The sequence below is a fragment of the Lotus japonicus genome, chromosome 3 (assembly GCF_012489685.1).
Source record: "Lotus japonicus ecotype B-129 chromosome 3, LjGifu_v1.2".
Lineage (NCBI taxonomy): Eukaryota > Viridiplantae > Streptophyta > Magnoliopsida > Fabales > Fabaceae > Lotus > Lotus japonicus.
In genome coordinates, this window is record NC_080043.1 from 74,420,233 (window position 1) to 74,447,172 (window position 26,940).

At 35.0% G+C, this 26,940-nt stretch overlaps 2 protein-coding genes and 1 pseudogene across 4 annotated transcripts; 1 reads left to right on the plus strand and 2 right to left on the minus strand.

Moving 5' to 3' along the window:
* The first annotated feature begins 11 nt into the window (after positions 1-11).
* Positions 12-1,379, plus strand: LOC130745853 (probable 2-oxoglutarate-dependent dioxygenase AOP1; annotated as a pseudogene).
* Positions 1,380-1,746: 367 nt separating this feature from the next.
* On the minus strand, positions 1,747-4,836 carry LOC130742612 (gibberellin 3-beta-dioxygenase 1-like). The gene is made up of 2 exons (XM_057594710.1): positions 4,206-4,836; positions 1,747-2,517 (listed from the first exon to the last, which is right to left on the minus strand). The coding sequence occupies exons 1-2, from the start codon at positions 4,727-4,729 to the stop codon at positions 1,896-1,898; spliced, it is 1,146 nt and encodes a 381-aa protein (XP_057450693.1). The 5' UTR covers positions 4,730-4,836; the 3' UTR covers positions 1,747-1,895.
* A 17,708-nt stretch (positions 4,837-22,544) lies between these two features.
* On the minus strand, positions 22,545-26,525 carry LOC130742613 (uncharacterized). 3 transcript variants are annotated; one of them, XM_057594712.1, is made up of 6 exons: positions 26,287-26,519; positions 25,983-26,153; positions 25,089-25,160; positions 24,850-24,978; positions 23,337-23,429; positions 22,545-22,733 (listed from the first exon to the last, which is right to left on the minus strand). In XM_057594712.1, the coding sequence occupies exons 1-6, from the start codon at positions 26,402-26,404 to the stop codon at positions 22,642-22,644; spliced, it is 675 nt and encodes a 224-aa protein (XP_057450695.1). In that variant the 5' UTR covers positions 26,405-26,519; the 3' UTR covers positions 22,545-22,641. The 3 variants fall into 3 exon arrangements, with proteins under 3 accessions (XP_057450695.1, XP_057450694.1, XP_057450696.1); XM_057594711.1 differs by having other exon boundaries at positions 25,983-26,156; XM_057594713.1 differs by lacking the exon at positions 23,337-23,429 and having other exon boundaries at positions 25,983-26,156; positions 26,287-26,525.
* Between the last annotated feature and the right edge of the window lie 415 nt (positions 26,526-26,940).

The following is a 26,940-nucleotide window of genomic DNA, read 5'->3' on the forward strand; positions in this document are numbered from 1 at the left end:
AGCTTAAATAATAAGCATTATATTGTCGTCCAATCTTGATCAAATTATAAGAGAAGGAAAAGTGAAGATCACATGGGCTCAGAAACCACTCTAAAGCTTCCTGTTATTGATTTCACTAACCTCAATAATTTGGGAGGCACTAGTCCTAATTGGGAGGCAGTGAAATCCAAAGTTCACAAGGCACTAGTTGAGTATATGGTTGCTTTGAAGCAATTTTTGATAAAGTAGACATTGGCAAAGAAATATTTGGTGCACTTGAAGAACTCTTCAATCTCCCTCTACAAACCAAGCAACTCAACGTGTCTAAGAAGCCTTATTTTGGTTATGCTGGGCAATTTCCTAATATACCACTTTTTAAGAGCATGGGCATTGATGATGCAAATGTCTATGAGAAAGTAGAAAGCTTGACCAAAATCTTGTGGCCTAATGGAAACCCAAGCTTTAGGTACGCATGTACTCATTATAATTTCAAATGATTAGATTAGCTTTTTAGACTATGTTTTCTGTGATTAAGTTTTTTGAGCTTATATATATTTGCTTTTCCTATCTATTTCTTAATTTTAATTTCTTTGAATTTGGCATGCAGCAAAATTATAATTAAGTTCATTCTCTGAGCATTTATCAGAGTTGGACCAGATTGTTAGAAAGATGGTTTTGGAGAGTTTGGGTGTTGAAAAGTATTTAGATGAGCACCTCAACTCAACCAATTACGTACTTCCTTAAGACTATGAAATACAAAGGCCCTCAAACCAGTGACACAAAGGTAGGCCTAGACACTCACACAGACACAGCCATTCTGACCATATTGTTCCAAAGTCAAGTGGATGGTTTGGAGGTTCTGACCAAAGATGGAAGAAAATGGAAGAAAATGGATAAGCTACAAGCCTTCCTCAGAATCACAAAGTTTCATTGTTATGATGAATGATTGTTTCCATGTAAATCTTATTCACATTATCTCATTTAAACCTTATGTTGAAAATTTACGATTTATAATGTTATGATGTGAAATTTGAAGGCATGGTCAAATGGGAGGTTGCATTCGCCCTTTCACCGAGTGATGATGACCGGGAACGAGGCTAGATACTCTGCAGCGTTATTCTTTGTTCCGAAAGGAGGGTGTATTATAAAAGCACCTGAGGAGCTAGTGGATGAGGAACACCCTCTGCTTTATAAGCCTTTTGATCGTGAAGACTGAAGAGTTCCTCAAACATTCATATAATAAGGAAAAAGGCAAGAGAGATGATCAATTTGCTATGCGTAGTTACTGTGGTGTTTGAACCGTCATTAACAGTGCACCATAATTGTGTTGTGTATTCGACTTAAATGTTCCCTTAGACGAATTCCATTGATTTAATAAAGCCCATATATTGTTATACCTAGAGATGGCTACATCGACACGATTCGACACCGCCTACAGTTTGTAACTAATGTTTGCTCGCATACATTGTAGAATTTTTGACCTTTTTTTTTATAATAAGTCTTATAATTTGCAACTGTCAGAAACCGCTACTAACTGCAAATATTGAATGGTATTGTCATTGTGGTAGTGTTGAGACGTTGTTAATGCTTAATAAAATTTATCCCTATGTATCTACAATCAATAACATTTCTCCCGATATTTTTTTTTGTTTAAAGAAAACTCAGCGTTCTGTGTTTGCAGGGAATGTTGATCACAAATTGTTACAATCTTAATAAACCTACAATTTTAAGGAAAAGATTATCTTGGGACTCAAAAATCTGAGGAAAAAATCATATAAAGCACTGAAATTGGTGATTTAAATTTTAAGATTACGAATACTGACAAAAATATTACATGGACTAAAAGTGACAACATTGAGAACATATATTAAACCTTTGATGGACTAATATCTAGCCCACTTTTATTTTGTCAAAATCTAGCCCACTTGTACGCTGTGATTTTGAGGCAAACTGTTGATAGATGCACAAAGCTGCACCAATGAGAGTGCCTTATTGAAATGCTTTGCTTTGGTGCCAAGGTACTCGTTCCAAGTCACTGGACGATAAAGTGCAGGCCTACTTGGGCCTATCAACTTCACATGAGGAGATATTTGGACATTTGCTGGAGGCCCATAAAGATAGGCAACCGAGAATCGTTGTTGGGTTCGGTTTACAAGCACCCGATGGAGCACACTCCTGTACAACCCGTTTGACAAAATGTGAAGGAGGTCACCCATGTTTACCACGAGGCCTCCGGGAGTGGGTGGCACCGTCACCCACCCCGCACCTTCTCTGAGGACCTGCAACCCGCTGATGTTATTTTGGTAGAGGATTGTAAGGAGGGTGGAATCGGTATGCGGGGCAAGGCCCATGGCCCGATCCGGATCCGGGCAACTTGGGTAGGAGTTTAGATGCAAAGCTGCACAGGCCTCGTTGAATTCACCTCTTGGGCCGGCCCATTTTAGGTCTTTGTTTGAAATGCCGAGGGAAGCCAACACAAGGCACATGAGCTTCCCTGCTAGCTTTCTCATGGCCTCTTCATATTGCACGACAATGTCACTGCAAAAGAGATCCAATAAAAAAAAGTCCGCCAAAAGTCAAAGAGGGGTTTAAAAATGAGAGATTTACATAATTTTTTGCAATATCTACAATTCTTAAACTATATTTTAAAGAATAAAATTAAAATTAGTCTCAGTCTTTTTTTTTTTGCATTTTCTTTAAATAAAGTCTAAAGTTGATATAATGCCTTCCTATGTGCAAATATTATTACTCTTTTGAAAAATCAGCAAGAGGATACTGAATTACTGATCAAAAAGTAATAAATAGTGGCAAGTGGATTTAGTGTAGTAGATTCTCATGACTTCTAAAGTCTTCTCCGTGGGTCCTTTACTCTCATATATTCTGATCTTTGCAAATTATTTTTGAAAATAAAACTATATATGGTGTATCTCATTCTTTTTAAGTTTAATGCACCTTTTATTATTATTTTTTTTTGTTTGACGGATATCGCCACATGTTCATGAAACGGAGCTCTAGCTTTTTAGATCAACATCTTTATTATAACATTTTTTGCTTTTCACAACCGTTCAAAAGTGTAATCATAGACACATAAAATGTTTCTAAAACTTTCCGCAATTTAATGCTCTCATGTTTCAGCGTTACCTTTTTTTTCTTTGCAGAACAGTTTCTCATACTCTATGATAACACTATGAAAAATATGTAACATATTATTGTAGAAAAGATAACAATTGTCACGTATTAAATGATTTCTATTATAAAATAACGAATCTTTTATGGCAACAAGCATGTACCGGTTTCCTGATGCAGTTTTAAGCTAAAGAAGAAAAATTATTGTAGTGTTTGATGTACATGGTTTCACTAATTTGACTCAATTTGGTGGATCAACTATATAAATAGAATATGCTCTTCCAATGTCTTATTACTTCATTTATCAGATTCAAAATCAAGCCTAACAATAATTTATTGTTACGGCATATTTTTTTTAAAGATAATGTCTTTTACTAAATAATTAAACTGAGTTTTTAAAGAATTAATAACTAATAATAAAAATAAGCTAAAAATTTCTTTAAAAAGAATCAACAAGTGAGATTTTCATTAACTTCCTAAGGTGTAAACAACTTAGAGGGAAGATAGATATAGGATGAGATTTGAGTGAATAAGCTAGAGATAGAAAAGAGAGAGTTATATAGAGTGCAAATAAATTTAACTATGAGAATACCTTGATAGTTTTTTTTTGAGGGGCAATGCCTTGATAGTTGATTCTATGAAAATTATCTTTCGTTAACATTTCTGAAAGAAAATAGGATAATAATTTTTCTAGGAGCTTCTTCACCACCACACCCAAAAAAAAACCCCCCAAAAAAAAATATATCTTCATTTCGACCTGAAGAAGCATAAAGAAAGACAGAAACTCTAATAAGTTGATTTTCAGTTTCATCATCTATAATAAGGGGATACATGGATGAGGGTGCCTAGTTTTGGTAATGAGAAGTTTTCTCATGCACTTTTCTTTTTACACTCGGAAAATAAAATAAAAAAAGCTAAAAAAAAAAACAAGAAATTCTAGACATAAAGGACAATCAAAATCGAAGGAGGAAATTTTGATATCGTCTAAAGAGCTGCATCTCGTGACGCTTCCCTCTCTAATTAGAATGTTGTATTTTAAAATGTTGAAAATTTGTTATTATCTATCATCACAATATTTATCACACTAAGTAATTACTTACCAATATTTACTGTGGTCTTGGGGCCAGAGTTGGAGGAAATGCTCAAGTGGGGATTCAAAAATTGTGAAGCACTCAGACCACATGAGCTTGGGAAAGAAGGAGGAGATCCGGGCGCGGCCGTAGCCGGAAACTCCATCCGGGGAACGAGCTGCTTTGAGCTTGTGGTGAAGCGGAAGAGAGAATAGTGCCTGACCAACGCGCTGAATTTCATTGAAGAGGCTCATCGGAACACCATGGTTCACCACTTGGAACACACCCCAACTTTTGCATGCATGGCCAATGAGCTTTGTAGCATTTGGGTCGTTGAGATCAATAACAGGAACCGTAGACTCACCTACTGCTGGGAAAGGATTGGAATTAGGGTAACTAGTGTGATGGTGATCGTCATCGTGTTGTGTCCAGGCATAAGTATCAGGGAGTTCTTGAAGAGAGTTCAGGTCAGGTAGCTTGTGATGTAGGTGAACAGGGTGAGAAAGAAAGGCTTCTGAGAGGGAAGGCATGGTGGAAAAGGAACCAGCGTGCATGTGAGTTGAAGTGGATGGCTAGCTAATGAGAAACAGGACTAGTTAATTATGAGATGGGTTTGGGCAATAGTACTATAGATATTGGTATTGCTATTAGTGGTCGGTACTGCTTGTGCTGCTAAGAAACATAGAACTATTATTTATACAGCTAAGACGAGGAACATTGTGGTGGGGATTGGGGAAGTCTAAAAAGTGATGGACGATATACCGGTGAATAGTTCAGAGTGGTATATAAATTTCACTAATATTAATTTGAAAGTTTTCAAAATTTAAAAAGAGAATTTAAATTTCCACTTTAATTTGTTTTCACCGCAAGCAATTCAAAGTTCAAACCACCCACCATATATATCTATGCCGCCGCCGCCTCCACCACAACCACACCACCATGTTGGCTGCTTGTTCTTATCACTACCACTACAAGAAAGACTTGTTTTAGCGTAAGTTAGGGCCAGCCTATCACCTACGCTACATTTCACCTTTTAGTTTCGGTGCAAAATGTAACACCCCACTTTTCGTTATTATGTTATTTATTATTTTAGTTTAATTATTATTATGCTATATGTTAATTTGATAATTTATGTGATTTAATTATATGATTATGTGATTTAATTAGATGATAAGGTCATTAAGTGATTTTATTAGATAATTAAGTTATTATGTGATATAGATAAATAAGGGTTTTAGGTTTTATAGTGAGTAGTTGGGAGTGAGGCCCATTGTTAGACTATTTAAGGGTTATGAGTGAATTTAAAAGAGAGAAATCAGAATTTGAGAATTGGAGAAGTTAGTAGACAAAGAAAACACGTGAAAAGCAAGGAGAGGAGAAAAGAGAAGAAAACCTAGACTTTGATCTTCAAGAGGTAAGGGTTTGAATTTACCTTGTATAATTGTAGAATAACAGAGGTTGAGTTTAACATGAAGGAACCCCCAACTTCTTTGAAAATTCAGAACTGAGAGACTGTGTTGAGTGTTAATATGTGGTGAGCAAAATTCATTTTGAACGAATTTGAGGTTCTGGGGAGAATTGGGTTCTGTTCTAGCCGCAGATACCCTAGCAGTCTGTGTTGTAGAGAGCATAACTCTCTCTACAGAATTCCGAATTGAGTGAAACCAATTTCGTATGAATGCTAACTCATAGGGTTATGTTGGGTAAAATTTTCATAATTTTTGGGTTGCTGGTTGAATACCAGAATTATCTGCAAGTTAACTCTGTTTCTGCCCGCAGACACCCTAGCAGACTGTGCTATAGAGAGCATAACTCTCTCTACAGAATTCCGAATTGAGTGAAGCCAATTTTTTATGAAAGCTAACTCATAGGGTTATATTGGGTAATATTTTCGTAATTTTTAGGTCGCTGGTTCAATACCAGAATTATCTGCAAGTTAACTCTATTTCTGCTCGCAGACACCCGGTAAAATTTTCATAATTTTGGACTGCTCATTTAGTACCAGAATTATATGCAAGTTTGCTATGTTTCTGCTTATTTATGGGATTGATTCTGAAACTGATTATGGTAATTGATGTGAGACATTTGATGATTTTGTGTTGCTAGTATGTTGGTGGAATAGTGAATGATTTAATAATTATATTTGAAGTGTTATTTTGTGCAATTTTGGTGTGATTTCCATTATTGAATTTGGCGATAAAATATGTTATATATTTGGGGCTGGAGTGGTCTCAATTTGCATGTTTTAATTTATAAGTTTTTGCACGAAATACACTTCATTTAGTCAAGAGGCAACGTGTCGGTTTTCATCGGAAAACTGAGGTTTGTCCCAGAACTGGAGTGGTTCTGGAAGTCTGGACTGGACTTCATTGGTGGTTAACTGTCTGGAGTGGACGCGGTGATACCGCTAAGGTTAACAATTGGTACCACATGCATACATTAGAGTCTCACACACTAAGTTTCACGTTTTCAGTGGTTTTATGTGTTTGGTGAATTGTTGGTGAATTGTTTTGCTGTTGTGGTAAAGTCGAATTATTATTCTTCTTAAAACTTATAATTTTCTGAAACAACAATAAGAATTATGAAACTGTCTTGAGAGCAAATATTATAATCACTCAGATTTTAAAGAAAAGGTGAAGAGTTTATAAAGCAAAATCTGAATTGTTTACTTGCTCTTTGTCATGCTATACTTTATACAATGTAAGTTCTTACCCTTCTGTTGGAATGATGTTCTATACGACATCGCTCAGGTACTGGAGGTAGAGATGTGGCTCATGAGGAGTAGCTTCGGAGAGTCTTAGCTTATGTTATTATTATTATTATTATTATTATAAAATAAGTGTCTTGCTCTGTAATGTAACACTGAGTAGATATTTTACGTTACTTTTACACTTCTGTTGAGAGGATTTTATAACCTCTCCTTGTGGAAGTTGTTGAATAATTTTCTAAATTATGGCGATGTCGTACTGTTGATGGCCGAAGTGCCTATGAAATTCAGTTTTGAGTATGATGAATTTTATTTGAATATCAAGGAAGATAAACCTATTTAAATAAGTGATTTTATGCATCTTAGGATTATCTGGCTGGTTTAGAAATTTTATTGACAGAAATAATTCATTCTTTGGAAAGCATATGAACTTATAAATTTTCAAACACAATCAGTGTTAATTTTAATGAGCTTTAGTGAAGAAGTGTAATACTCCCTTGATATGTTTTTAAACTCTGATAAACGTTTTTAAATAAAACAATGGGAAAAAGGGGGTGTTACACAAAACGATGGTTTAGAGCTAACACAAATTTGGGAGTTGTTATTTGGACCCCCAACATCTATTCGTACCCTGTTAAATTCTCGTAAAATCCGAAAAGGCCCTTTATAAATATTTTTCTTGCACTTTGAAAGTGCGACCAAAACACACTTAGTAAGTGCGTCCATCACGCACTTTGAAAGTGCGTCCATCATGCACTTTGCAAGTGCATTTTGGTCGCACTCTCAAAGTGCGAGCGGAACGCACATATTTCTTTTTTTTTTGCTTGTTTAATTTATGGAAGGAATCTGGGACTGTTACTTTTTGGTTAAGGTAATAGGACCATTCTGAGCTCAAATATGCAATCAGAATCTCCAAATTCTTACACCTTATAGTAGTCGCTAGGGTTGTCTAAACAATTTAGAACCGACCCAAACCGACCGGCCCGAAGGCCTTTTTGCTCCATTGGGTCGGTTCGGGTCGTTGACGGGTCGACCGGGTGAGGTTTTCCGGTTCTAGGTGGTTTATTTCGGTTTGGTCTGCTAACCGACCGAAGCAAGTCTGAATAAATAAATAAAAATCGCCCAGCCCATTCCAGCCGAGCCCAACTACTTATTCTTTAAAAAAAACCTAAACCCCAAATACACTCAGCCTCTCTCAACTAAAAAACCCTAATCTATCTCTCATCTTCCTCATTCTTTCACAGCCGCACCACTCTCCATCTTCCTCTCTCACAGCCGCCAGGCCGCCAGCACTCCATATTCCATTCCACTCTCACTGCCGCCACTACTCCATCTTCCTCTCTCACAGTCGCTCCTCATTCTCCTACTAAGGTCGTTCGCATCACCGCGCAACCAAGAAACACGACGATCTCGTTCATGTTGTCGGCGCCGCTGAGATCTTCGTCGTCGTCGAGGGAGGTCGAAGGTCGAAGATTGAAGATAAATGGTGGAAGGACGAAGATAGAAGGTTCTAGGGTTTTATTTTCCTTATGTTTTGTAATGATTTGGTCTCTGTTGGCCTGGATTTGATCTTGATTTTGTATGAATTTGATTTCTTTTGGTATAAATCTGGACTCCTTCCTCTTGCTCTCAACTTTTTTCTCAATTTTCTTATGGATCTGCAACGTGCAAACTGCGAGGACCGATCTGACGAACCCGTTATCCGTCGAACCCGAAACCGACGAACCCAGAAGCTTGTGTCGGACTGTGGCGGATCTGTAGTTTTTGGCCATTTTCACCCGATCAAAACCGCGTTTTGGGCCCAAACCCACTCGAATCTGACCGCTGGACACCCCTAGTAGTCGCTTCACAATCAGGAAGGGTGCAGTATGGAAAAGTGGACAGTTTTTTGTGTCGGATGCTCAGGCGACCAACTGCAAAGTTGAAGAGAAAAATGAAGCCATCATACCTTAGCACCTTCTTCCTAAGATTTGTGTAATTTAGCCAAATTCCTTCATCTGGTATTTTATTTTGAATTTCAAATTTTTTTATTCCACCATAAATCTCCAAATATTCTATCTTATTTACTGTGGCAATCTCATAATTTTTAAAAATCATCTGATACCAGTTATGTACAAATTTGTAACAATTCGCCCTTTAAAAGTGCGTTTACGGTGCACTTTAGAAGTGCGTTAACTACGCACTTCTAAAGTGGGTGCGTAACGCACTTCTAAAGTGTGTTTATTTGCAGAAGAAAATTAAAAACGACAGAAACAACACCCTAAGGTTGGAAATTTTCAAAAGCGACAGAAGATGGAGGTTGTGGTGGTGGTGGTGGTGGGTGGTGGGGGTGGAAGAAAGAGGAAAAAGGTAAGGAAAGAGGAGAGAGAAAGAATGTGAGGGGGTGAGGATTTATATATATATATATATATATTTTATAGGCAATGGAATGTATATATAGTATTTAAATGAAGTACAATGGGTACTTCAATCCCAATACATGAAATTACAATACATGAAAATAGCAAGATCAACTAAAATTTTATTTAAGACTTATCTTACATTAATGGTGGTCTGAATAGATGTCGGGGAGGGGGGGTTTGAACTTGAATAACAACACAAGTTTTATCGACCAACTTAGCGTCAGATCATGCCAATGCTAAGTTGAACTCATACTGCCTCTTCACCACACCTCTCTCCTCACGCCCTTTTCACCCACTTCTCCTCCCTCACACTGACAAACCCCTCATCCCACCACTCTGTTGTCTCCTTATTTCCCTCTGCTCCCCTATTGCGACCATTCTTCTTCCATTGCTCCTCTCCCATCGTCGCCCCCTCCGCTACTATATCTACTCCCTCTGTCACCAACTCACTCTCTCCATAACCCTCACCTTCGCCCCCTCTTCCTCTGTCTCCCCTTATATTCTTTCTACTGCCCTCCTTCCACCTACATCATCGATTCCACCGCGACGCCACTCGCCTCCCCCACCAACTGACTCGCCGACGCACTACACGCTGCCCCTACATCCACATTTTGCTGCTTCTCTTATATAGCACTAGGGATGTCAATGTGTACGGGTGGGCATGGGTAGTATATACCCACCACCCACTCCGCAGGTGAAAATTCATACTCATTCCCGCTCCATACCCACATGGATATCCATTAAGTGAATTTTAACTGAATTTTAAAATATCCATGGATATCCATGGACACCCGACACCCATGAACATATATTGATTAACATATATTTGTTCAAATAAAAATAATATTAAAAATAAAATTTAAGATTAGACTTTACACTCAATCAATGTGTAGAGGAAAATACTTCTTTTCTACCCCTTTTTTTGGTCTAAGTGTTTCTATTTACTATTACCTTTGTACAAGTTTACTTGAAGGAGAACTATAACCCAAACACAAATTCATTAGATATTAGACTTAATATACATCTCTTTACATATCTAAGATATTTTAGTATTTTATATATTGGGTGGGTATCCGTGGGTATGGATATCTCAATATTCATACCCGCCCCATTAATAAATGAATAGCGGAAATATCCATTAAATAAATCTGTGGATACTTGCGAGTGCGGGTAATTTTACCCATAGTGGGTCGTTTTTATCCGCAGGTATAGGTAATTTTGACATCCCTAGCTATATAGCACATATATTGCCTATGTAACCAAATCTAAATATGAATTTTATTTTTTTATCTACTTCTGGAATGTTGATCTCTCTTATCTATTATATTTTGATAGGTTTTGTTTGTCAACAAAAAGCTTACAACTTCATGGTTCAATTTTTCTCGCGAAAAGACCCGTGAAATATAAATTTTTGCTTGATGATTGTGAATGGGGTTTATAGTGATTTCTTGTGGTTTTTTCTCATTGCCTTATTTGCATTTTGTTACTAATAGTTTAGATCCTGTGAAACACACTAAGAAAGTGTATCTTAAATTAATTTCATAACTTAGATTAACTACAAAGTCATAGAATATGTTAAAAAAGAAACTATTGCCATAGGGAGTAGTAAGAGAAAACAATGATCGAATTAGACAAGCAGAAGACGTTGCATCTATTAAAAACATATTTTGAAGATTGAATCATTAATCGATAAGATTAAATTAAAGCTTAAAAAAGGATAAAGTGTGGGATGATGTGAAAGAATACATAATATTTGACAATTACAAATAAAAGATTAATATTATTATTATAATTTTTATTGTGGTTTGTTATTGCAATTAGTTATAAGTGTCTTCTAGTTGTTATAAATATGTTCAACTTGTTTTCATTATGACAACATCAAATTTAGGTTCAGACGTAGATTGATAGTTACTTCCTCCGTTCCTTATTAATTGTCCACTTTGAAGAAAAAAATTTGTTCCTATATATCTGTCCACTTAGAGTTTTAAGAGAGTATTAATTGCTGTTTTTTCAAGAAATACCCTTATAGAAAAAATAAATGAAGAAAAATAAAATACATTTTAAAGGGTGATATAGGAAAACAAATAATACTTTTATGAAAATCAACATAATTAATTGATTTCCTTAATTTGTGTGAACCTTCTCTTCCTGAACAGATAAATAGGAACAGAGGAAGTATTGAATTATATCTCTTGTTTGTTTTCTAGTCAGTTGTTTATAGAGTTGACACGAAAAAAAGGCTCATTGGTGTCGGTTGAAAGCCGACTCTAACAAGTCAAAAACCATTGTTTTAGCCTATTTAGTGTCGACTTAGCGTTGGAATCGGGTCTAACATTAAAAATCTCAAAGCAAACGAGTAATCTCGACCATGTGGTCGACGCTAAAACAGTACAACAAAGATGCTGATTACCGATGAATTTTGACTATAGGTAATCAGAAAAAAAATTCACCAATGCTTAATTACTGACAACAAACAGACCGCCAAAATAATGTGGGTAATAGCCTCATCGGTAATTTTTTTCCGAAGGCTTCCAAAAACCTTCTGTAATTACCGACGACCGAGGCTATCGATAACTTGTCCATGGTATTTTCCGTCAATAAGTTATGTCGGTAACTTATTGATTGTTATTTCCATTTTTTAAGCTCTCTAATTTATCGTTAAAGTTGTTAGTAAAACAGTCAGTACTATTTAACATACGGTAATTAATTCCGTCAAAAAAATTATCTACCACCAAATTAAAAACAGTCCGAGCCGTCGATAAAATTTTCTTTAGGAAACACGTTACCGACAACCGGACTGTCGATCATAGCGAAATTATGCGACATTTTTAAGATTGTCAGTAAAAAGCCATTAGTAATTGTGTGTTTTCTTGTAGTGAAAGCTAGTGCCAGTTTAGCTGATGTTACACACTTAATACAAATGCTGGCGTTATCATCTCTTGTTAGTGTTGATCGTATATGCCAATTCTAAGTTTAATTAATGCGCTAATTATTTTGGTGCATGCTTGGGTGCCCATAAATTCAGGTGAGTGTAAGCTACAGGAGTGGGATGTACCAATTAAATGATTACACTTAATAAATGAGTGATGACTTAGCACCATTTCTAATTTGTACCCTTTCTTTTCGGTATTTACTTAATAACCCCACTTTTATTGAATTAACTCAATAAGACCCTACTTTTATTTCAAACACCTGATTCAAATGTTCTTCATGTTCTTCAAGTTCAAGCACCCATTATCAGAACCCATACACTCAATCTCTTCCATTTCCACTTTCTCACTTTTTTTCTTTCTCAATCTCACCCAATAAGTCTTCAAACCCATAAACCCTTTAACCAAAACCCATTTAAACCCAAGAGCCCTCACCCAAAACAGAGCTCAATACCATTTAACCCTAGAAACTCACTCTCCAGAATTAGTTAGAAACAAACACTAAGGAAGATGGAGGAGATGCAACAAGGAGATCCACGCCCATAAAAGCCACCGACCACATTGGATCAGTCACGCTTGAATTGCATTTTAATTGACTCATACAACTTCTCCACTGTCCTCTTGATCTTGACGATTTGAATAGAAATTGTTGGGTTTTGAGCTTCAATTTTGAACCAGTACTTGTGGATTATCCAGGGCATGTCTTTCTTCATTATTGATCTGGTGTTTTAAGAGGACTGAAATGATAATAATAATAATGCTATGGTGCTGATATAGAATTATAATAAGTTTGTGACCTTAACTACTGAACAAAAGAATACTTACAGATGTAATAATGCAATTGGTACATGTCATTTTTATACAATACCCATAAATTTTCTCCTGTACCACAGAAAATGCCGGAAAAAATTGTATATAAACCAAATAACCGTACTAAATAATTAATGTGAAACTAATAAATTGAAATGCTTACCAAAACAGTCTAAATATATGACAATAAGAAAAAGGTTCTTAAAATAGTTTTGAATGCATGTGCTAGAAATACAAACCATTAAATAAACACTTATTTTCAAACTTCCAACAATAAAATGGAAAGCAAATACTAAAATTGTACGTGCATCTATAAAAATTTAGTCACAAGGAAAAGAAAAACAGTACTAAGGACAAGGGAAAGAACAGAAGAAAGGAAAGGACAATTTTTTTGTCGTGTGCTAACAATATAACTGAAGTGTAGAAAGAAAAGGAAAGGCATCTCATCATGCATGTTAGGGGTGTACATGGCCGGGTAAATCCAATGAACCCGCCCAACCCAATCCGATCCAATAGAAAAAATGCGGATTGGATCGGGCAATCGGGTTAGTCGGATGGATTTTACTACAACCCAACTAAGTTCGGATCGGATTTCGGATTCAGTTCAAATCCATCCAACCCAACCCAGAATCCATACATATAATAATAATTTTTATAATTTACTCATACTTGGAGTGCTAGTGTTGGAGTGAGATGACTTTTTGAAACTTTGAGACTTAAGTATGTGTAGTTATTTGTCATATTTGAACTTAGAGTATTTGTTCGTAGTTATTTGTTACATGTTTATATATAGTTATTTGACATGTTGGAGACATCTAAGTTCTAAGTGTCATGACATGACATTTAGTGTTGTTTTTCACTTTTTAGATACTATTTATATTAGATTGTTTCATGTCATTTGGTAATGAAGTTTTATGTTTTCATTATATTTAGCTATATGCCATTTATGTGGTATTATTTCTATAACTTTTTGTGTCTTTTTCATGCTATTTAATAATATAACATATTTAGTATTTTTTATAACTTTTTCTGATTTTATAATAACTTTTATAAGATTATTTAATATTTCAGATATATTATTATTTTAATATAGTGACCCAATAAATCCATCCAACCCAATCCAAATTTTGTCGGGTTGGTTCGGATCGGGTCCGAAGAAGAAATTCGTGAAATCCAACCCAATCCAACCCAGACAATTTTGATCGGTTCGGATTTTATTTTAACCAAAATCCATCCAACCCAACCCATGTGCACCCCTAATGCATGTTGTTGTTCACTAGCAAAGCAACTAAGCTAAGGGAAAGACCAGGCCAGGGCCCCTTGCGGCCTTGCCCCCTAAACAACACGTGCTTTTGTCTTGTCTTGTTTTCAAACCCTTCCATTCTGGTCCCTCTCATTCGTCAAATGACAAATTATATAGGGTCTATTGGCATCATGACCAACCAGTTATTTTCCATACATGTTCAACAGTAGTATTCACTCAGTGGCTCAACACAAACCACATTCTTATTCGTTACATGATTCATTCTAATAGGGTTTAGATGTGCCAATTTATAAATTACACCATTTTATCACAATTCTATAATCCTATGGAAGAGATTTATAATAATTGTATCAATAAATTAACTTTTACCCACTTATTATCTCAATTTATAATTTTTAAATTTAACATACTTTAGAGAGAATTGTTAAAGCATAATATGTTTTCAGTTGCACTACAAAATTTACCATATACTAACGGCAAAAAACCGTTGATAAAGAATTAAAAACCGTGGGTATAACGGTATAACCCAGAAAATCTTTACCAATTGGATTAATGTTTTGAAATATAATCCTTTTCTTATAATCCTCAAGTTGGCTGATTGATATTCAGCACATCAGTACTATTGTTGGTTTGATGGCACTAAATTTTTTTTTGTGGGTTTTCCTATGATACCAAAGCTAATGCTTATTTCCATTTGATTTTGAAACATAAAATTTTTCCCAATAAAAAAAGGTGATGATAAATTTACTATTTCTTCGTTTGAATATTCTTTTATATACGTATCAATTCTTTCAAGATAGAGCAATATTGGCCCCTACACTAGAGGCTGTTGAAATGCTAAACACTTACATGCTTGGGATGATAGCTGCACCAGAGCATGAATATTTGAGCTCCGACTCTGCTTTGCGATCTGATGAGGATTCTGAAATCAAAGTTGAGTGGTTTACCACCGAATTTTCGAACGACACTAAAAGTTCAGGAATGCCTAACCACCAACTTTTATTGAAAGTTGGTACTCCAATAATGCTTTTGAGAAATATAGACCAAGCAGCAAGTTTATGCAATGGAACCAGGTTAATTGTGGACGAACTTGGTGAACGTTTTATTGGTGCAACTGTTATCACGGGAACAAATGTCAATGACAAAGTGCACATCTTAAGAATGGACTTGGTTCTTTCTGATTCCAAATTTCCAATTAAATTCAGAATAAGACAGTTTCCAATTGCAATATGCTTTGCTATGACCATAAACAAGAGCCAAGGACAAACACTATCTCAGGTTGGACTCTTCCTTCCGAGGCCCGTCTTCACTCATGGTCAGTTATATGTAGCTCTTTCTAGAGTACGCTCAAGAAAAGGTCTTAAACTTTGTATACTCGATGAGGCGGGCAAACAACAGACCAGTACTGTAAATGTAGTGTTTAAGGAAGTTTTTGAAAATGTTTGATGTACACAAAACAATTATAATTACAATTATTTATTTCATTTTTCTCTTCATATATCTTTACAGGATTGCCTTATACAAAAATAGATTTTTTATTTATTAAAATATTACAACATAAAATTTCCGTGCAACGCACGGGTTACGGAACTAGTTGGATTAATGTTTTGAAATATAATCCTTTTCTTATAATGTATTTTGCGGTTGGATTTTATGTTTTCCCTGCCCCATATGCCTCAAGTTGGCTGATTGATATTCAGCACATCAGTACTATTGTTGGTTTGATGGCACTAAATTTTTTTTGTGGGTTTTCCTATGATACCAAAGCTAATGCTTATTTCCATTTGATTTTGAAACATAAAATTTTTCCCAATAAAAAAAGGTGATGATAAATTTACTATTTCTTCGTTTGAATATTCTTTTATATACAGATTAATAAGGTTTAAACTTTGCTTTACAATATAAGGATGAATATAAAAATTTAGCATTTTTACACAATTTAATAATAACTTTAAGATAATTGTCTGTTGATTAGATAATTCACTTATTCAAGTTGATCCCCTATGGTAAGTTATCAACTCATCGAGATCTATTGTGTTGGCCGGTCAGGGCGACCAAAGCGAGATCTACCTCGTCCAGTTGTCAACTGAGAAAAAGCAGAGCCGACATAACTAAACACTTAAAGGTTGTCCATGCACGACTATTGACTCAGAATTGTCCACAATGACTTTACTAAGGGTAAGTGCCTCAAATACAAGTTATCACACTATATAAATACAAGTTTGATTGCTTAACTATATAAGCATTACTCATTTTGCTCATTAATATTCTTTTAAGATTTTGAGTCTCTCTCTTTGACTTAGAAATTGAACTGAGCATCATAGTGTCTTTTATAGGTACATCCCCCGGCCTCCCCCTCCCGTCGTGCATTCGTCGTGGACGTACCTCACGCCATCGTGCATTTAGCCTACGTCCACCACACTACAATTAGAGGTATTTTGAACTCTTTCACTAGAAGAATATTTTGACGTCATATGTAGTGAAAAAATCAATTATCATCTCGATTGTTGGAATACAAAGAGGGAAACACTTTCACAAAGATTTGAGATGCAAATAAATAACACAAGAAAGGGGGGTTTGAATTGTGTTCTTGAAAATTGCTTTTTAAAACTTAGGTTTGTGAAAATAATATTAGTTCTTGAAAACATTTAGTGAAACTTTTCGTAAACCGTTTAGTGCAGCGGAAATATAAGCAGGTAAAGGCAGACGATCAGCACACAGAGATTTATCCTGGTTCACCCTAAACGATTGGGCTACATCTAGTACTTGGCCACCACCAAGATTTTCACTAGCAAGTATCAAGGACTTCTCCGATACAAGTATTCTCAAGGACTTCTCCAACAAGTATTATCACGGACTTCTCCAAGTATTCTACAGGACTCCTCCAACAAGTATTATCACAGACTTCTCCAACAAGTATTATCACGGACTTCTCCAAGTATTCTACAGGACTCCTCCTACAAGTATTGTTCAGGACTTCTCCTACAATCTTTACAAGATTGTTTCACTCTACAAGGTTTCTCTTCGTACAAGAGTATAGGTAGAGAATTTATAGAACTGGAACTCTAAGTGTTTGGGTTCATATTTGACTTTGGTTCACTTGAGAGTTCTAAGTCTAAGAGAGAAGAGAATAAAGAGATTTGACTCTTTTAAGGTACGAGGTTCTCTCTTTCACTTTGCAGAAGTAGTGGTTTGAATTTGACACTTAGGAAATTTTCTGCTTTGAGCTTTGAATGCTTTGAAGAAGGTTGAAATGAATGCTTTGAGTTCTTGTCTTTCAGAATTAATTCTCTTAGTCTTCATTCTTCATGAGTGCCTTATATACTCGCTTGCTAGTGTTGTAGTCGTTGTGAGTCATGATCCGACCGTTGTTCTAGCCGTTGTGAGATGAGATCCATCCGTTGATTCAAATGGCTTCGGTTGGTAGCTTCATTGAATGCATGCTCAGAATCAAGTCTATCATTTAGCCACAAAGGTGATATTTGTCAGCTAGTAGGTGGCAATAGACTTGGGCTACTTTTCAGACATGAGACAATTGGGAAATTTGATGTTGACCGCTTGTCCTTTTCCCTTGTTGGTCAGCGTGCCTTTAGCTACAACAATATAGTCTTCACGTGACTTGATTTGAATGCAAGTCAATTGGTTGCTCTTTGATTTGAATGTAAGTCAATTGGTTGCAATCTGAATTTGTGTTTGACGCTCAAAATTTGTCTTCAATATTTCTGACTGATGAGTTGGCATTGGACGGTCAGAGCAGATGTGTATTGACTTGAAAGAGTTTGCTTGCCAAACAGTCTTGTGACTTCTGAAGCTTTTTCTTTTTGTGACGATTGAACGTTGAAGCAAATAACGTGAATTGAATTTCTCATGAAATTCAAATGTTATGAGAAGCTTAGTTGACAATAGAGGCGCTTCTATAAAAATTGTTATGATCAAAATAAGATTTTAAAAACGTTATGATGCGTTTGAACTTAACAAGATTAGCCTTCGAAGAAACATTCCTTGGGAATGCATTAATCGGAACATATTGGGGATCCAACGCTTCAAGAACAAACTGAACCATATTCTTATACTAGTCGAATTTGTCGGGAGAATTGAGCAACTGAAAAATAACTTGGAAAATTCATTTCATGCATTGCAGATTCATAGTTAGAGTCGTCGTGTGGAGAAATTCCTAGAAAAAAAAAACATTCTCTATGAATGAAGTAGGAAACGAGATGAACCTAATTGTAGTCAAGCAAGAACTGCCACTCAGGTCGAGGTCGAATCAAGCCAAATGGTTGTCGTAATAGCTAAAACTCAGAATCCATTTTCCACGGAGACCATGTCAATTAAGATTCTAAAAGGCTACATAAATCCAATGGGAATAGAGCCCTATGTTGGAGAAAAAAAGTCCAACAGGGCAGTTAGATGCTTCTCTGACTTCCATGTCTTTCATGGGAGCTTTTGATGCTTTGGTATGCCACACATTTTCTTTAACTCTGAGGAAAAAAGTTATGTGATGGTTCCAATCTCTCCTTAACTCCATTAGGGATGCGATGAGCTTTCAACTCAATTCATCCATCACTTAAGGACCAACAAAGGATTACCAAAAACTTCTCACACTCTAGGAAAGTTAAAGCAAGGAAACAATGAGTCATTGCATGATTTTCTTACAAAATTTTACATAAAGCTACTTTCGCGTCAAACCTAGACCCAAAATGATTGTTGGTGCATAGCGAATCACTTAATAAACTGAAAATAGAACTCTTCCAATCCTTAACAAAGTGGGGAGGAAGAGATTTAAACCATGGCAATGCATCTCCTTCCAAATTTGATGGGAAAGCTTTAGAGACTAAAGTTCATGAAGCTCGTATGAAAACCATATGTGCCATGAATTCTACATGTTCTGTAGGATCGATATTCCCAGAAAACAGTTCTTCTTCAAAGAAAAGAACATGAACGTTGAATTCTTCGAGTAGTGCAAAACGCGTTCTAGCTGAATCAAGATAGTCGCAAGCACCTGAAGTAGAATTTCCAAATGTGAGATGCTCATGATGTGATTTTACCATTGCGGTGGTAATTGAGATCTTCCCCACATGTTGCACCAAATGTTCTTCCAGAGATCAAGTTGTGGATGCCTTAGCTCTCCTTGAAGTGGTCTTAGGCCTTGCACACAGTGGTGAGCTTGTTGTCCACAACGGAGCACGATGAGAAAGGAACGTACATAAGACACTTCGACGCTGAAGTCAATTTGGATTCAAAGAGAGTGAATTCCTAGTTCAAGGAGAACATAATGAGAAAATGAATAATGCTTATGTAACTAAATGATCAAACTTGAAATTATAGAGCTCAGTATGACATGTGATTGAGATACTTGACCTTGGTGAAGTCATCGTGGATAACTTTCGAGATAATGACTACACTTGGGTAGCCTTTAGACATATAATCATAGTGGCTCCACTTTTGCTCGTGATAGATCTCACTTTAGTCATCATAGGCGACCAACATGGCGTTTACTTGACCATGACTCTGTGAATCCTCTGGGTTGATAAGTTAATACCGTGTCTAATGGCCATTTGAACCAGTCAAAACACGAAGTAACTCATTCAATTAACTTTTGGCTCTTCTACATCTTTGTCACACAAAAGGTTCACATCAAATATATGAGCAAATCAATGGTGGACCATATTAAAAATTAGTCCACTTAATGTACAACTATTTTACATGCAATATTTAGTATAAGTTATTTATAATATGAACCTTAAATACGTGTTAAAACATATATAATTACAAAGTACGTAGCCCTTTTTTTAGCAAAAGGACAAGCAAGTTTGTAGGTTAAGCATTTAGTTGAGGGTTCCATTTTTGAGCGATGTGTATGGAGAATGATTTATTGAGAGGGAAACTTAATGTGATCTTCAAGTCTCAATGAGATAATCTCACATCTACCAATTGTCGAAAATACCTTAAAAAACAAAAAAATACAATAACATTTTAAACCTACGGCAACCCCTATGATTGCTATAGCTGAATAACTGTTTCAAGGACATAAGACAACGCTTTATCATCGTGTTGCTTGCATTGGCAAAAACTTTTACTTTTTCATACAACGCTTGCATAATATTAGAATTAGAGACGCCTAACTCAACCTAAAAGTTAGCTCAAGAGTTGATGTTTGCACTACCATTTATAAGCACTTGATTGGTCACATCTCTAGCCAATGTGGGACTTTAACACATAATTATAAGCTTAATTGCACATTTGGTCCCCCAACTTTGCCCTTTCTGTGAAAATCGTCCCCCAACTACGAAATTAGCAAAAGTCGTCCTTTTGGGGGACGATTTTCGCAGGAAGACAACGGTAGAGTGTAAACTTTCAGGACGGTTTTTGCTAATTTCATACTTGGGGGACGATTTTCGCAGGAAGGGCAAAGTTTGGGGACAAAATGAGCAATTAAGCCTAATTTTATAAAGAAGCTTTTTTTAGTTGTGTACTAGATTTTCCTTGATCTATGCTAGACAAAGACATAATCAATATCACCAACTTATTAAACATAATTATAAAGAAGCTCTTTTTAGTCGTGTACTCGATTTTTTCTTGATCTATGAGCTAGACAAAGACATAACCAATATCACCAACTTATAAAACATAATTATAATAAAGCTCTTTTTAGTTGTGTACTAGATTTTTCCTTGATCTATACTAGACAAAACCATAATCAATATCAATATCACCAAATTGTCTCGTCCCTAAACTATATCATGTCATGGACAAGTGCATCTTTCAAAGGGTAACTCTTTGCATCAACATATATGGATATGGAAGTGATGGTATATTAGCCGGAAGGCACGAAATTGGAGAAGACATGCTGAACTATAGAATGGACAGGCCAATAGGGGAACCCACGTGTCATCAGGGAGTTGGACCTTCCGTACAAATGGAGAGTGAGTGAGAGTACTAGTTACATAAAACTTAGTCTTATATTAAACTAGCAATTTCGTGGCCTGTTTTGCTGTCTTATAAATCGAGTGGTCATATGTAGTTTAATTTGCATATATGTACTTGGGACTCAGATTTTGGTAGTCTAGTACTATTAGGTCATGCATTGTTTGGAAACATTGGTATATATAGGCTCTGTGAGGTTATGTCCACCTACTGCTACGTGCCGCTTTAGGGCGATGTGTCAATATATAATTGACTGAAGATCGATGACAATATATCAAAAACAAAAAGGAATATATAGTACTCGAATGTTTTTGTCTTGCCTTTGCCTTCCCAAGCACTAAAATCTTAATTTAACAACCAAGTGCACAACATCTTTGTAAACAAAGCATAATTATAGAAATTAAAAACATGCTCATTTTGAGTGATCCATTTTGACCCAACTACTGCATATCAGATTGCCATTCAAATCATCGTTCTTTCAAACAAACAAGAGAGTAATTCTTGAAATTGCAATAAAATGTTCCTAAGGATTGTGATTCAAAACTGAGGATAATTCTAACCATTGTAAAATTGAATTCCAAACATGATTGATATAGAGCACTCAAAGAGAAAATGAGCAAAATCTTTCACTTGTTTGCTACAAGCTTGTAGAGAATTTGATCTGATTGCAAAACTCATCTTCTCATCAAGTTGAATTTAGTAGGAATTCTACTATGAATCGCACTATAAGAAACAACTGTTTTAGTGTCAAAATTTAGCGTCGTTCATGACACTAACACTAAATCGTGAAGCACGCGCAAAACGTCAAAATTCAAATTTGTTCCACTAGTGTCGGTTTATCCGATGATAATTAAAGTGATCTGTCTTCAAGTAACAAAACATTTTTCAAAAAATAAAATAATTACAAAGAGTGTGTAATGTCTTTATGAAAGTGTGTTGCTAACATTTCTCTTATTACTACATGAAAAGATTGAAATACTCAAAATACATCATTTGGAGACAAATACCATTTCTCTAAACCACAAATATTCTTCACTGAGTCAATCATGTTCGTGTCGTATATAACCACTATGAGCAACAAAGCTCTCCATACTAAATATTTGTATTGAGCACAATTACATTTACGGTTCGTCAATCTCAAGACATATGTTTAAGTTAAAATGACATCACTTCAGTTGATCTACGTGTTTGTGGTGGAAACAAAATATATAAAATACTAGAAATATATAAATTTGATGATATCCCTAATTATAGCGTCATGCACCATTGATATATATAAATGCCTGTCAAAATTTCAGCTGTGCAGATGTATAAGAGAGAATTCTGATATGAAAAAGGGAAGCATGCATGAAAATAGTACCGCAGGATATCTTATGTGTTTCAACTTTCATGAGAAAAGTTATACGACACTTATATACTCTCCTAATTAAATCCAGTTGTGAGATATTATTGTCAATATCATTATAGTAATTAGCATCTGAAGTCCCCTTGAGCAGTTCAGCATTGCACCTGATGACCCTGTCAAGTACAGAGAACATATCAATTACGGTATCAAGAACACCAAATTGGCTATTTAAGTATTTATTGATAATTCATCTCATTTGTATTGTTATATCTAAGAACCAATTTAGAGTGTGTTTGTTTTCCGTTAGAAACTCCATAATCAATTTTCATAAAGTAAAATCAATCATGGACGAAAATATTGATGTTTTTGAGCCATTTTGCATAATTGATTTCAGACTCATATAATTAAAATTGTGAAATTTAATTAGGAGCTTTTTTAATATTGAATATTATTAAAATTGTGAAATTTAATTAGGAGCTGAATTTCATAACATTACTTTATAAAAATCACTCTTTTCATAAGTGTGTCCAAATTAAACAAATTATTTCATCTTTAACTCACTTTTACAACAATCAATTTTACCAAAATCAATTGTGATAAATGCTTATCCAAACATGTACTTGATGTTCTTTTTTAATTAACTGCAAAGTGTAATATACTAAAGGCTTAATTTGAAAATTTAATTTTGTTTACTCTTCCCTTTTATTTGTCAACTTTTACTCTTTCCTTTCTGTAAAAGCTAAAGTAAAAGTATGTCCAGAGATATGTAATATTACCACCAGTGCTCCCAGGCCCAGTATTTTGTTGTGGAGGTGGAGGCGGGTCATGGAACCCAAGATCAAAACCATTACAACCGGCTCCTAAGGCGCCTGCACAAAAGCTCAAGTTGTAATTCTTTATAGAGTAAAATACACTCACCCCCCTCAAGATTTGCAAGAATGACACTCCACCCCATTCTTTTTAAAAATCTACACTCCACCCCATTTTTTATAAAGGCAAATTTTAGTGACGAAAACAAATTCCTCACTACTAAAAACTAATTACTAATTAGTAAAAATTTAAATAAATTTAATGCATATACACTATCATACATTAATTTATGAAAATAATTTTACTGAATTAAATTTAAAAAAACCATTCACTCTGTCTGTTAAGTCCATGTCCCATCTATCTCCAAATCATATTTCTCACCACAAACGGCCACCACCAAGCCTTTACTCCCTTTAACACGGCTCCACTGTCCCACAATGTGAAACCCCATGGCACCTCCATGCCTCAAAGTTTTGTTGCAACCTGAACCCCAGAACGTGAATCGCACATCCCTAAAGCCACTTGTTCAACTACTTCTTGTGAATTTCACCCCTTGAAGTTGTGAGCGAACGCTCTGTTGGTCTTAGATATTGTTGGATTTTGTTAAAAACGATGCTCCACCGCCTCGTTGGGCTCTAATAACCTCAGATCCACTTCATATTTTCATAATTTTGTTTCTCTATTTTCTTCACCCATTTGTGTTGCTTTTTTGGCCTACAACCTAATTTTGAAAATTGGAGGTATAAAGAGATTATTTTGATTAAAATTGAATTATTACCAAATATGAAAACACAAGCATGTTTCACTATGTTCGAGATATGGTTTGTAAATCGGGCAGGTGTGCTATTGCATAATTTGCATTATGAATTTACGGAGGAAAAACGCGATTGAGAGAATGAGGAGGATTGTGATGTTTTCATTTTTAAATTTATTGGATTATATTGATTTTTTTTTTGAAATTATTGATTAACAATTTAAATAATAACTAATTATTAATGAAAAATATTTTTCGTCACTAAATTTGCCTCTATATAAAATGGGGTGGGATGTAGATTTTAGATAAGAATGGGGTGGAGTGTAATTCTAACAAACCTTAAGGGGGGTGAGTGTACTTTACTCTTCTTTATATATCAAAAGTCAAAACTTGTTTGAAAAAGTGATTATTTGAGCTTTTCTATAGCATAAAGGTTTATATAAGTTTTAGGAAGCTTATTTTCATAAACTGTTGGAATTAAGCACTTACAATACCTGCTTATTATTTTTAGTTTGTTTCAATAAATTTTAGATTACAAATAAGCGTTTGTTTAGAAGAACTTATTTGAGACTACCAAACATAAAGTTAAATGAGCTCAAATTTTCCAACCATTCTCGGCCCATATAACAAATGAGGTCTAAACTCCCACACATGTTCATGCTACCAATAGAAAAATATATGAACTCAAAAGGAAAAAGGAAAAAAGATTAGTAAAAGAAGCTTACATTTCTTAAGGCAAGTCATTCTTGGATCGTTGAGTATATTGGCAGAACCTTCATTACATTGACACCTAAATCCAAATCCAGAGCCAATTCTCTCACAAGTTCCATCGCCACAAAAATTCAACAAACAAGCTGTGCATAAAAAAATAAAAATAGTGAAGCTTAATTAGGCTTTCTTTCACATTTTATTAAATATGCAAAAGAGTCGAAGGAAGGAAAATTATAGTGAATGAAGAGCTTACGGTTAGATGCATCTTTTGGAGGTTGAAGTGAAGGTAACTGAGATCCATTACCACATTGCATATCAAGAGTACCTGCACCACCTCATAACTCATGAGCATCCTTTTGTTTTTAACTTGAATGAATGGAAACCTTGATTAGAAAGCCAATAAATGTGACATGGTAATGATGGTTTATTTGAAGTTTGAATTGTAAATTTATTTTATTTTTATTATCAAATAATTAAATATTAGGCATGTTTGGTTGTTAGATGATTAATTGTAAGGGAAAGCCTCCATTTCTTCTTTTTTCATGTTTGGGCACCTCATAACGTGCAATGCAATTTTGATTTTCAATTCATCAAACATGGTTTTTAAAAGAAAACTAAACATGTATGTTTGTTTGAATACACTTTCAACCCACATTAGCATACGTACATTTCAATAAAAAAAATACATTTTTTCAAAGGAACAAAAGAATTGGATTAGATGTAAGGATTTTCACATCCAACCTAACTCTAAAACAAACATATTTATCTTTTTCAATTTCAAATTTATTTTAATGGAAATTATATAGTACTACAAAAATAATCCTTACATCCAAGAATAAAGAAAATAGAATATTCAGGCTCAGGGTGACAAATACAATATAAACCTCTAGAAATTACAAGAAGAAACTGAAAAAACGATATCAATATGACAACCTAAACATGTTTTTATTTTTATTTGTTTTAATATATTCTCTTTAAAATAAAGGATATATAGCATGACATGAATATGAAGGGAGAGGTAGCAAAATTCGATAGGAAAGGTACTTGTTGATATGAAATACAGTCACAAGGTAAATTTTACTTTTGTTTTTCTCTATTTGACTTGTTGATTAATACATATAGATCTAGGGTAAGAATGAATACTGACAATTAGGCAAGAGGCAGGGGGGTAATTCAAATTCCAAAGGAGGAACTCCCACTTTAATCTTCTTCCAACCAGAGTCACAATCGCATGTGAAACCAAGCAATTCTGTTTCAGAAGCCTGACATGTTCCTTTCCCACAAAACATTGTCTTACATATATCAATAGCATCTGATTCTGCTGCACAAACACCACAATCATATCAGCTACAATATATTAATCAAAATCACATGCAGTTATATCCCAAATTTAATTTTGTATGAAACAACCAGACTACAAACAATTGAAGAACAGAGAAAAGGCTAATTACCTTGTGTTGGATTGGACATTAATGGTGTGGATGTAGTAGAGACATTGCAAGTGAATAGAGACAAGAGGAGAAAAAGAGAAACAAGGGCTTCACTTCTCCAAGTGAACAACATTCTCATTGAAAGAAAAGAGGGAAACAATTTCTAAGCTATTATTATGTGACCTATTGAAAACTGGTTCAAATGAAGGTGTTATAAGCTCTACCTTGACAAGTTTGCCGATTCCACTACCATTCCAATTTTCAAATTTTCTCTTAAATAAGTAGTTGTAGACAGTTAGGCGATGGGTGCTATGCGATGTTAATACATAGGGAGAGGCGAGCTCAACACCCTAACAAGATTAATTAATTTTGTAATCAGATGAGGTGGGAATATAGAATACACCACAAAAATTTGGCACTACATAACAATTTTCAAGACATAAGAAACTAAGACAAAAAATACTCAACATTTTGTTTATATTCTTGTACTTGGGTATAGTATTTGTCCTACCTTGGGACAACAACAAAAAACCTTGCTTTAAGCCCCATAAAAACATTTCAGTCACTATTCTTTCTCCTATTAAAAAGTCAAATTTTAGAAGTTTTTCATGTTATTTTATATAAGTCATTTTAAAATGTCTATAAAACAATGAGTATTTTCTTTAAATTTACCAT